The sequence below is a fragment of the Pezoporus wallicus genome, unplaced genomic scaffold (genome assembly GCF_028554395.1).
Source record: "Pezoporus wallicus isolate ANWC-B61680 ecotype Strahan unplaced genomic scaffold, APGP_CSIRO_Pwel_v1 contig_7178, whole genome shotgun sequence".
Classification (NCBI taxonomy): Eukaryota; Metazoa; Chordata; class Aves; order Psittaciformes; family Psittacidae; genus Pezoporus; species Pezoporus wallicus.
Window position 1 is genome coordinate 132,481 of NW_026636884.1, and position 12,381 is coordinate 144,861.

The 12,381-nt window shown below is 44.1% G+C and overlaps 1 protein-coding gene across 2 annotated transcripts; it reads left to right on the forward strand.

The window, feature by feature from the left end:
• The first annotated feature begins 7,742 nt into the window (after positions 1 to 7,742).
• SPP1 (secreted phosphoprotein 1) lies at positions 7,743 to 12,161 on the forward strand. Of its 2 annotated transcripts, none has more exons than XM_057402001.1 (7): positions 7,743 to 7,889; positions 9,151 to 9,217; positions 9,313 to 9,363; positions 10,237 to 10,335; positions 10,472 to 10,513; positions 10,756 to 11,004; positions 11,475 to 12,161. In XM_057402001.1, exons 2-7 carry the CDS (start codon positions 9,164 to 9,166, stop codon positions 11,874 to 11,876), a joined length of 897 nt encoding a protein of 298 aa, XP_057257984.1. In that variant the 5' UTR covers positions 7,743 to 7,889; positions 9,151 to 9,163; the 3' UTR covers positions 11,877 to 12,161. The 2 variants fall into 2 exon arrangements, with proteins under 2 accessions (XP_057257984.1, XP_057257985.1); XM_057402002.1 differs by having other exon boundaries at positions 10,759 to 11,004.
• The last annotated feature ends 220 nt before the right edge of the window (positions 12,162 to 12,381 follow it).

Here is a 12,381-nt window from a genome sequence, read left to right on the forward strand (position 1 = left end):
TAGCACACCCAGGAAGCCTGGTGCTGTGCTGATACACAGTTGCCTGCACCATTAGGGTAGTGTCAGAGATGTGGGCAGCAGTGTGGTTCTGCATGGATCAGACAGATTCCTTTGGGAACCTGTGCCTGTGCCACTGCCAAGGAAGGTACAAGTGCCAGAGGTTTTATAGTGCTTCTTTCATGGATAGGGTGCCACAACAAATGCTTTTCAGCCCTGCTGAGGGCACAGGGTTATCTGTTGACAACCTGCCTCCTTAGATCTGTAATTTCCAATCTGTCCCAGCCCATGTGTCTCTCCCCTGTTACTGCCCTGTTGCCTGAGGTGAGATCAACACAGTTCCAACATGCAGTTGCACTTCCTCATTTTCTCTAATCAATTGCTTAGATGAGATTTAGTCTGTGTTTCAACACCAGCTATTCTGGGTACAGCAGATCAAGTTTCTCCATACAGAACGGATGTTGCTTCCCAAAATTGTTTGTCATTCTCTGTGTTCACATTTTCCATGGGTGAGGAGAAGTCATTTGACTTCTTTGTGATAAACAAGATTCAGTGAGCAAAACAGCCGTTCTGATTTGTTATTTACTAACTGGTAATGTTCTTCCTAATGCAAAGAGCCCTGATGCTGCATATGCCCCTCAAGATCTAGTTGTCCAGTCAGCTGCCCCTTCTTATTGTTTGCTTCAGAGCCTGTTGGTTAACCCATTTGCTCTAGTTAATGTATAGCTGCAGTTGGTTTCCTGCTTTGTATCCATATGCCAACCACAGTTTGCCATTTATTCTGCCAAATTTGTAGCTACATGCTCAACCAATAATCTGTCTAGGTAGCCAGTATGAATTATGTGCAAAATGTTATTTCCTAAATCTGGATGTGATTATCTCTCAACTGCATATTTCCAAAAATGCTTCTCCCTTCCAAAGAGAGCTGGTAAGCCAGGAGGGAGAGCAGGGGCTTGCCAAGTGTTTGTGCTGCTGTGCTCCTGTACCTAGCAGGCTGTCTGCCCTCCTGGCTAGCCAAGCTCAATGTGCCTCCATGCAGTTCCATTTTACCACGGGCTGCTGGGCTCTCCTGATCTTCAGTGCTGGGCAGAGTCCTGGGCTGGCTGGTCAAGGAGGTGAGAAATGTGGGGAGGAAGGGCACCCGTCCTGTGCACATGAGCTGCCAGTTCAGCAGACAGTACACAGGTACTTTTCAAAACAAGGCATTTTTGCATTCCAGTCCTGCTAAAAGGGAGGCCAGGAAGGAAAAGAAAACTGACTGAACATGTATGAAGGCAGCGGGAGAGGGGCGGGAAGGTACCTCTCTAATGAAAAGAAACCTTTTTACTTTTCCCCAGGCACTTGTATTACCCATCATCTGAGCTATTCCGTGTATCACTTTATCCTATTTACTTGAGAAATTATGCAAATAAGAAAATTAGTATCTCCTTTGACTCCCTGATGGTAATACCTGTCAGGTGTGTGTTACTACTTCCCATTCCATCCAAAACAAACCCCAATTTTTGAAAACTGAAAGGATTAATACAATTTTAATATGCAAAACACAAGGAGAAATTGCTGGGTCTGAGTGATGCTCTCTATTGGCACATCGATTGCTTGTTGTACAAGAGGTGGCTACCCCAGTACCAATTAAGATGAAGTATCCTGACATGCAGGAGTTTTCCCAGCTTTCCAAGCCAGAATCAAAATGGTCCATTGTGGCAGTGAACCCTGGATCCTGCAGGGCTCCTGCCTGGATAGGCTTCGAGGGAAAACAGCCTCACCTCTGAGTTTGAGCAAACTGTGGGGAATCTCTCCATGACTCAGTCTAGACAGCAGAGGCCTTGACCCTGGCCTGCTGGTTTCTGGTTCCCCCACAAAATCAAATCAGCTTCTCAGCCAAACAACTTCCTCCCCAGATCCAGTCCCCAACTCTTTAATTTCCCTTTATCAGGCCCACAGATGGGTTTTTCCTCCCACTCCACCAGCAGGGGCTCCACACCCAGTGGGAGATGTTTGCTTTCACACTGACTCAGTTCTGTATCTGTCCCACCTCAGACCACAGCAGACTGAGACCAAGAGTTAAGAAAGCTGCTCACAACAAAACCTGAAGCCACGTGAAATCCGAAGGGTTTCTGGTGTGTAGCCCAGCCTGGGTCTGAGGTCAGGTTTACTGACAGGGTCACAACCTGTCCTAGCAGTCCTGTACTACTTGTACAGCACATGCTTCATCTTCCCCAGACCTTCTGGAGATAGAGAAGTCAAGGCAGGCTGCAGAAAAGATGCCTTGTATACTGATAACCACAGATATGCAGGCTGAAATCCTGCATTGCGTAATGCCTGGTGCCTCTCCAAATGATGTTTTGTGCTGACCCCTTCCAGGATGCACTCAGAAAGTGTGCCTTGTAAAAGGTTTGTATCTGGGACTGGCAGCAACCTTTTCTGGACTCTGCTCCTCATGTTGTGAACTCTGTGTGGTTGTGTCGGAAACAAGCCATAAGCTCAACATGGTATATGTGGAATGCAAAATCAAGGCTGCTCTGTGATAAGGATTGCTAGGACAGATTTAGGACTCTATCAGGCAGTATAGGGTTGCAGTGTTTATCTCAGTTATGCACAAAAGCAGTGAATGGATGACTGTAGAGGAGGAGTTGGCCTTCCTTTTTCACCCCTTCCCTGTCATGCTGTGCTGCAATCTGTCCCGTTTCTTGCAGGAAGGACGTGGCTCTTTGTGATTTGGTGGTGCATAGTGAAGATGCAAGCTGAGGGGTGCAGAATCATTCCTGTGGTGCCCTGCAAAAAGCCCCTGCACTCAGTGGAATAGGCATCTTGTGACTTTCCGACAGTTTTACAATGCAGAGCAAGAAGATGCTGTTCTTTCCATACCCATTCTGCATATTCAGATTTTTCCATTAGTGTCCTTTCTCTCTGGAACGAGAAAAATTTGCAGTAGGATAGGAAACACGGAACTGAGCAGGGGTAAAGAGAGGGAAACAACTTGTCACAAAGATTTTGCAATGCTTGCCCAAAAAGAATCTTCTGTGAAGCTATTTCCTACCATCAAATTCCCCTCAGTACTCGAACTGTGATCCCTGAGCTGGCAAACTGATGGTTACTTTCTTATGAGCATATAGAGGATTTAAGCACATGCATCTTACATGCTTTCCTTCATCCTGGAGCGTTGCCTCTGCAGTAGTGTTCAGGCTTCAGAGCCAGGATCTTTAGAGAGTGGATTGAGCTCAGCTCCATTGAGTTGCTGAAAGTCTCATCCTTCTATTCTCAAACAATTGCTTTTTGAGGGTTACATTCATCACAAAACTGCACAGTAGTGAAAACATGACCTATACCATAAATACTTTCACAGGTTGCTTTTGTTTCTAGTAGTAGCTCAGATTATCATTGTGTTTATTAATTTTTCAAGTTGAAACTAATGCAATTCTTTTTATATCAATTCAGAGCTGAAACACAGCCACAAAACCAGCACTGGAGTATGTGGTGTTTTGCTCTTCACCCTGGTAACTATGATGACCTGATAATAACCTAACGTTTATGTGCTGGTTTAATTCTTGCTGCTGCTGCTCCATGGACTTCAGAATTAAAATACATTAATTCCAACAAGAAAAAAAAGATCTTGAAAATTTGTTTTTCCTAGCTGGCTGTAAAAACCAATGGAAGAAATATCAGGAAAAGGAAGCTACAGACAGCTGGACTGCATTTATGCTGCAAGTAGAAGCAGCCACTTGCCTCTATGAAAGCCAGGATCTGACTGAGGCTGATGAGACTCCAGGATTTGTGGGCCACAGCTGTATGGCAGTTTCTCAAATGATTCTTTTTTTTCCCTTTAGCTTCCAAAGCCATTCCTAAAAAGGCATTTGGAAATGTCAACAGGTAGCAACTAGTCTCAGGCGTCAGAGACAAGTGAGTGGGGTCTCTTTATATGCAGACAGGCATAAAGGCAGCCCAAACAACTATCAAACAGTGGCACTTTCTAATATGCTGGACATTACAGTGGTGGAAAAAAATCTCTGTTCCCAGGAAGTCTCTGTTCTGCTCTGATTGATCACCTACTGCAGCTCTAGGTGAGTGCTGTGCCTAATTCTGCAAACAGGAACAGCTAGGGTTGACCCTGGGAAAGTAAGATAACATAGCCCCTTTTATTTCCTAGATGAGGGTTAAATAGAGCTTGCCTTGGTAATTAGTTATCTGAGCTGCACTGCAGATCACAAGTGGCAGGAAGACTTAAGAGCATGGTGCAAAGCAGAAGATACACAGTTGCGGTGCACAGCATGTGTTAATGAGGTGTCCTGCTCACACATGTAAGGAGCAAATCTCTTGTAATTTCTTTAGCGAACAGATATGACACCTGTATCCCCTGTCCATACCTGGACACAAACACCATTTAAGAGGGAGAAGATTTTTTTGAAGCGTAATAACTGCAGAATGTAAGCTTTTCCCCACTTTTGAAGCTTTAATTTGGAAAATTTAAGGGCTACATTGGTTGGCATGCTGAGTTTCCAAGGCACCTTTTGGGAATATTTTATATTAGCAATGCAAAGAAGGCTTACTTTCCATGTTTTCCACAGGCACCATTATTTACTAGCTCTGCTTTTCTCTGGGACATTCTAGTTGCAGAATGGTTGTATCTAAGAACACTACCAGGCTGGGGTTTCTTTGGGCTTTTACTTCATAGCATTCTTAATGCTGCTGAAGAAACTAATCTCTCTCTTCCAGTCTTAATCTTCGCCACCAAGAAGATACTGCTCTCATCTCCCCCAGGACTTGTTTTTTGGTGAACAAATCTAAATGAAAGCCAGCTGTCCTCAAAGACTGAGCATTACAGATCACTGCAGGCAGACTGGGATTTCCCACACCAGCCAGAGATATCACCAGGCATTGTGCTGATGTCTCAGCTCAGGATCTTATGTGTTGGAGGTTGCACAGGGAGGCACTGATAGTGCTTCTCAACTACATGAAACAGCAACCTAACCACATGTTCCTAATGCAGCCCAAGATGGAAGAAATTGTGGTCAAACGCTTTGTTTGACAGGATAGCCAAGTAGAAAATGTCACCTACATGCAACAAATTACAGCCTGTCATGGCTCCCACTTGTACAAATGTGAGCACTGCTTCTGCTGTGCACTGTTACACTGCCAGCCAAATGTTCTCTCCAGAATTAGGCATTTTAGTGTGGGAAGTGAAAAAGGTGAAAGTTGCTCCCATTTTGCTCTGCTTGTTCCTTATCTTTGAGAGGATGAGAAGCAGTACCAAGGCAAAGGATTCCTCAGCCAGACAAAATGATTTACAGATGAATAACCACATAATGACAGGCATGAGGCAAATGCTAAGTTTACTACAGCTCTGTACCAGCTGATCTTGCATAAAATGAAGCTATTTAGTAAAAACTGTAGCTACATGTCCTGCTTCTGGATTACTGCAAAACTTCACTGTTATTCCTTAGTTCTTACAAAATCAACCATACAGCTTTGGCAATAGTGCTCAGAAACTCTGCCATCTCCCAGCACATTGAAAATACCAGTTGTCTGCCAAAACCAACTCCCTGGGGGTCACATAGTGTCTCTGGTTGGAGACAAGTATCCTAGGTACTTGGAAAACATTTGCCTTGAAAAGCCACAATAATAATTGACCTGTACAGGAAGGTCTTCACAAACTGCAGTAAGACTATGTTTCTGATGGCTCTGAGCTCTCCGTCAGCATGACTGATAACTGCAGCTGAACTTGGTGAAACAGGTTGTTTACAAGTCCTGACATAATATGTATTTTCCTGAATGTCTGATGGACAATAATATGCTATTATGCAGATCGCAGGTGCTGAAAGGCTCTTGTTTTGGCCAAACAACTGCTCTAGGGGATCTTTCAGTATAACGTTGGTTTTTGTTTCTGTGTCTCTCAATGAATGGCTGTTAGAGAAAGTAGGGTTTTGCAAATTTGAGCAAGTGTGTACAAGAAAGCATGAGCCAGCATACCCAGTCCCACATTCACTGGTGTGACCCACCAAGCTTCTCTGTGTCTCAGTTTCTTGTCAGTTCCATCAAAGGGAAATAGTTCTTTCTTACCAGTCAGGGGAGCTGCAAGCTGTACTGCTCGTTTGTATCAGTTTTGGGGATCAAAGGTATTTGGCTACCTAAGGGGCTGGTTTGGGGTTCCTTGGAGTCAAAAACAGTGGCCTTTTGAAGCAGTCCTAGTTACTAAGTAAAAGTGATGTATTATAATCTGGGTGTATGAGCTACTACATAGTGCTCAAGACAAAACTTACAGATAGCGTCCATTTACAGCTTGAGTCCTGCATCTGCATTCAAAGGCTTCTGTAAACTCTCTAGTTTCCAGAAGCTCTGAGCTGCAGATACAATAGGAGATGATATAAGCTATCTAAATCTGCAGATCATGCTGCTGAAATCCTAGTTATTGAAAGCTTTTTTGCTTGAAACATCTTTCCTGAGTTAGTAAATAATAATGTTCATGTAGCTTCAAAACTAGAAGCTAGGATAGTCCTTCATTCAGGTGGATGCATACATGGGTTTATGGACATGTATGTCCATAATGACATACTATGTCAGTAATGACATACTGTCTTTTTATCCAGTTCTCCTCCTAGGGTATTAGAATACTCTATTAAACAGACTAAGTTAAACTTCTAGCTGTTGCTCACCTCAGCTCAAAAATATAATTATGATAGGTCTGTGTGATGGGCAGTTGTTGAGCTGACTTGGGTATGTCTCTCATGGTGTTTCTAAACATGTCACAGAAGAATTAGTAACCACAAGATAATTGGAAACATAGGTTGGGACATCAAGCTGTCTATTTTGTTGCTCCTTGATGAAGGACACATCAAACATTAGCTGGATATCAGAAATGAGGAAGAACATAACTGCTTTGAAACAGTTAGAAATATTCTGACATCTAGAAGGGCTGTTTGGCATGCTTTCCTGTGTTTGAATGACGCCTCATTGTCATTTTACAGAAACACTGAATGGAAGAGAGTCTCACATTACAGATAAGGCAGAATCAAACCATAGCTTTTATGGCCGTTCAGGTGAGGCACTGCCAGAATAGATGTTGCCCATCAGCAGGGCTGATCCACTGCCCTGCAGCAGACATGGAATTTCATCCCATGAAGTCCTTTGCTTCCCAGTGCTATTATAGCACTCCCCATGCTAGAGGTACAGCTTCCTTCCCCACCTCTTTTTCTTTTTTTACCTTGAAAAATATCTGGCAACTAGTCCCTGAAAAGGGTTTGGGAGTAGGTTTGGTGCAGCAGGCAGCTGTAGCAGATGACTCAACCAAACCACCTGAGACTCAGGTCAGACCAAAAAGTCTGCACCGTCTTTGCAATTCACATTGCAACATGTATATCCTAGACAGCAAGTCTACAACTTTGTGGAAGCATTAACACCTTTTTGGGGAATTTTATTTTCAGATGTCTTTTTTTCTTACATTACATATTCCTACTCCCTATAGAACAGGGCATGAAAGGTTTCTGGGAAACTGGGCTCTGCCTTTTAACAAGAGGACAGATGTGCCTTGAAGTCCTTCTACATGCTACCAACCAAATGCTGTGCATTCAACAGAACTGCTGGTTAATGATCTTGCCCATAAGTAATGTTTTAACCATAGAGCAGTTTTTGTTTGCTTCAAAAGCCACAAAGCCAAAGAGGAAGTGTAGGAGAACGTGGGCAGGACCGCGGCCAGGAACCTCATGACCTCATCTGTTTCCGCCTCACAGGGATTGGTGGCTGTGCCTGGAACAGGGTTTAAATTCCCCGAGATCAGAGATGTTAGGCAGACAGGGGACGAGGGGAGAAAGGCCAAGCTGCTGGGAACCAACTGGCTGGAGCAGCTGCTGGGATCACCAAGAGTGCTGTTGTTGCAATTGACTCCTCCAGCACCACAAAAGGTAGTATTTTTTTCTCTTTTTACCTGATTATGTGCGATTTTGTCTGCAGCTTTAGTCAAGGAAGCATTGGGCAGCAGATCTTTGAAAACTGCTTCACTGGTCAGGGATGTTTGATGTTTCTCTATGGAAAAAGGTGTGCTTTTATAGGAGCAAAGTCGCTTTAGCGATGAAGGTATTATACATAATAGCAATTTAGACCTGAGTGCTGATAGATGTTCGGAGGAGATAACTGAAAACCTTGCCACTGAATCAAGTGCTGGAAGCTCAAAGCTGATACTTGAACACAGAAAGCTTCCTTCCTTGTTTAACCACTGCCTGGCAGTGCCCCTGTTTCTCTTGGCAGGCTTGCAGCTTGTGCTGTACGCTACTGAATGGATGGGACACACACCCTTCTCTGTTTAACTCTTGAAATTGCAACACATTTGATTGAGTGTCCTGTCTCAGGAGCAGCCTTACTAATGTATTTTAAATGTGCCCTTAGTAGCCTTTCTTTCCCGCTATGATATACTGAAGTTTTGAATGCCTCTTGTTCATCAATAAATCAGTTTAATTTCTCAGGGATGTTCCTTATCCTGGGAATTGATCTATCAGCACTGGAATTTACTGCAGCTCAGCACTCTCCTAATTTCAGCATGAATCACTCATTTACTAAATTGTTAAAGCTGCAATGTGAGCAGATATTTCACTTCATCTCTTGCTTGGAAACACAGGTGATTCTGCTCAAACTTCTGGAGGGGGAAATAAAGGTCCATCAATAAAGCAATTTATGCTCATATAGACTGAATTTACTCACAGCAACTCCAGTTAATAACCCTGAAAACTAGGTTTAAAATAACTGAAGAGAGAACCCAAGCTGAGTTTGTCTTGTCCTGTCTCTTCTGGCAAAATGATGTTAAATGAACAAAGATAACCCAAAGCTATCTTCATAGCACTTTGTTTTTCACAAAGCTTTTCCTTTGCCAGTTCAAGTCAGTAGATGACAGGAGACTCCTCACCTTCTGTGGCTACTCTCACCACTGCTCAGCACTTCCCAGTACCTGGTTTTAAAATCCTTGTAGCTTTTGAGTTGCTAAGTCATTACAAAACCAACTGGATGTGGGGTGGTGATGGAGGACAGAGGAATAAGATCAGCAATGGACAGGTTGAATCCTCAGCAGAGACCTGGTCTCAGCACAGTGAAGTACACCAGAAGGGAGAAAACACCTGTGGTATTTCTGTGGTATTTTACCTTGTTGACTCACTGTTCCAAAATACTTTGTAGGTAAAACATCACAATGAAGGTGGCAGTTCTGTGTTTATGCCTTATCAGCATCACTGCTGCATGGCCAGTAAGTAAATCACAAAATACACAAATTGTGTATTTTCTTTGTATGTTAGCAAGAAATTAATACTGACAAATGCTTTTTTCCTGTCTCCCTTGAAGGTGAGTAAAACCAAGCAGCATGCCATTTCTGCCAGCTCTGAAGAAAAATATGTAAGCTCCTTTTGTCTTTCTATTAATTTTCTTTAATAAATCCTTTTTTATATTTTTTTTCATCTAATACACATTGCCTGATGCTTGTTTTATGATTGTAGCTGCTTGCAGAACTTGTCCTCACCTAGCTGTTATAAGCCAGCTCCTCAGGCAGCCAAAGAGGAGAGACACCAACATCAGCAGAGTTTTGCCTGTTAGGCATCCTGGCTGTGGACTTCTGTTAGTCTCTGGACCAGCACTGGAAACCTTTTCTCTTAATGAAAAATGTGAAAGCTGTCAGTTAAAAAGCAAAAAGGTCTACAACATGGCACAACTATTATAATCCACATTCATTACTGTGGATCAGATGACAATATTTGGTGTTGGGAGACACCAACTCAAGACTTTAACTTAATTCCCATTATTTTTTTTGAGTGGTGCGAGTGAGTTGCATTAACCTTATATGTAACTGTTTGATTTATGCTCCACTGCTAGCTACTATCCATGTAAAATCAACTTTTTGTCTGGAGAATAGGCTACTGCATTTAGTTTCAAGTCTTTTTGATGTGAGAGATAAATCACTCTTTGGAAAAAGGCATGAGAACTGGAAGAAATTATGGTCATTAGAAATAGCTCCAAATTTCACTCAGTGGAAGTGAGCCAGGGAAACTGATTTGAAGCTCCCCAGATTCTGCCAGTGGGAGAGGCACATCTTCTGTATTACATTGTTTGAGTCCTCTTCTTACCGCAGTGAATTGCTGAGGACACATCCTGCGCAGGAGTGTATTGCAGATGTCACATCTGCCTGAAAACAGAGATTGTGATGCAGGCAGCTCTGCCTGCTCCTATATGCTTCTTTGTGGATTTAACCCGCCTTTCCTTTTTCTCTTGAAGGACCCCAAGGGCCATCACTCACGAAGATACCACCACATGAATTCTCAGTCTTGGGAGAGTCTGCAACAGCAACAGAATGACCTGGCGTCACCTCAGCAGGTACAGGCAACTGACTGGAAGAGAAAGCAGAGCATTTTTCAATTTAGGATTAAGTGCTTAAAGAATATTCAACATACTGATCAGCTCTACTGTATGTGTCTTTGTGTGCTAATAGTGAGTTTTATGTTGTTTTCAGACTCTCTACTCTTCAGAGGAAAGTGTGGATGTCCCAGAACAGGTAAGTATTTTGAACAGTAAAATGTCAGTTGAGTGCTGCAGTGTGTAGCAACACGCATTTTCCTCAATCGATCGTGGTTCTTGTGATAACATCTCTCTCTAAAAAAAAAGCCCCAGAGCTTCAGGGAGGGTGAGGGGAATAGCTCCTCAACACTGCATAAGCTCTGGGTGAGCAGAACAGATACCAGGCTGCAAATCTCGCGTAAGTCTTCATTTGCCTGATGCATAATAAATGTTTTCCAGCAGTTCCCTGATGTGTCAAGCAAGAGCCATGAAGATGTGGATGATGATGATGATAATGATTCCAATGATACAGATGAATCCGATGAGGTTGTCACAAGTTTTCCCACAGACATTCCCGTAACTGCACCATTCCCACCTTTCCCCTTCACCCGGGGAGACAATGCTGGCAGAGGCGACAGCGTGGCCTACAGAATGAGGGCAAAAGCCTCAGTGGTGAAATCTAGCAAACTCCGCAAAGCTGCAAAGAAGGTAAATAGTGGTGAGCATTGGTACCCAGATTTTGGAAAGCGGATAGTGAACTTGAACCTTTAAAATGGACATGTCAGTTTTGAAAAGGATTGGTGAGGGGAAGGTAGGCACAAGTGAAGGAATGTATTTCCTTTCTCTGGATATCCCAAAACAGGGCCTGCTTATGGCTGGTGGTGTGCTGAGGTAGGAGTGTAGCCCGTTGCTGCAAGCTATGCAATACTACCATTTGAACTATCATGCTCTACTTGCACACACAAAATCTGAGGGCAAGTTCAAATTGGAATTTCTTGTTATGTGAAAGGTTCATGTAACCCCATAAAAGAACACAGTGTCTCCAGGCAGAGGTGCATCATGCAGGCTTTGAGTGCTCCAACACCCTATGCAGTTTGCTTTGGTACAGTACAGCAGCACCTGTTGACAGGTCAGTTTCTCAGGAGTGATAATGGTTCTTATTTTGGTCTCTAACACAGCTCATTGCCTATGATGCCACCGAGGAGGATGAGAGCGCCCTGGATGCAGACAGCCAGCAAGTGGGGCTCTCCCAGGATCATCCTGCTGCCCGCCACTCCCTGGTGAAGTACATCAGCAGGGAATGGGCTGACAAGAGCCATGGGCAGGACAGCAGCGAGCTGGACAGCAAGCAGCGTGACCGGAGCCTGGAAAATGACAGCCAGCAGAAGTTCGATAGCCATGAGGCAGATGATGATAGCAAGGCTGGTGTCAGAGAGGATAGCCACCACAGCATAGAAAGCAGGGAGAGCCAGGTCCGCGTTTCCGCTGAGATCCCTGACGATAACAGCAACCAAACGTTGGAGAGTGCCGAGGATGCTCGAGACCGTCACAGCATCGAGAACAACGAAGTCACTCTTTAAAGGGAGGCAGATGTAACGTTTCCCTTCTCTTCCAATTCCTACCTAAGGGGAGGGAGGGTAGCTTCGTGTCTGGTAACTGTAAATGTAGAGCGCGTGGTGACTTTTGGGGTTCGGGACAGCTTCTTTTACCCGGTGGCCTCCCCTTGGCTGCAAGTGCATGGGGAAGCGAGTCTGATGCTGTCAGGCGCACAGAACGAGCGTTACCCCTGTGGCATGCTGCTGTATGTACCGCCAGCCTGTATTTTGCTGTAACTGGATTTAAATAAACACACAAAACCCTGTAGCTGTGGGCTGTGTTACCGTTTCCTGGGTTGGGTCAGAGGGCAGCTTCTCGGCTGCGTGAGGAGTTGTAATCCCTCTCCTTAAAATTAAATAGCTGATATTTTATTTATTAAGTAGATAAAACCCCTCCGTGGAGCTTTTACCGAGGCTGAGCGGCGTGCTGGTGCCGGCCCTTGAACCGCTTCCACTGAAGCGCCCCAGGCCTTCGGGCTTCCCGCCTCAC

Bases quoted from the DNA above. Each gene is read 5' to 3' on its own strand.
- SPP1 (XM_057402001.1), top strand. From the start codon at position 9,164: ATGAAGGTGGCAGTTCTGTGTTTATGCCTTATCAGCATCACTGCTGCA. The intron at 10,336-10,471 runs GTACAGGCAACT...TGTTGTTTTCAG, and splicing joins ACCTGGCGTCACCTCAGCAG to ACTCTCTACTCTTCAGAGGA. The intron at 11,005-11,474 runs GTAAATAGTGGT...TCTCTAACACAG, and splicing joins TCCGCAAAGCTGCAAAGAAG to CTCATTGCCTATGATGCCAC.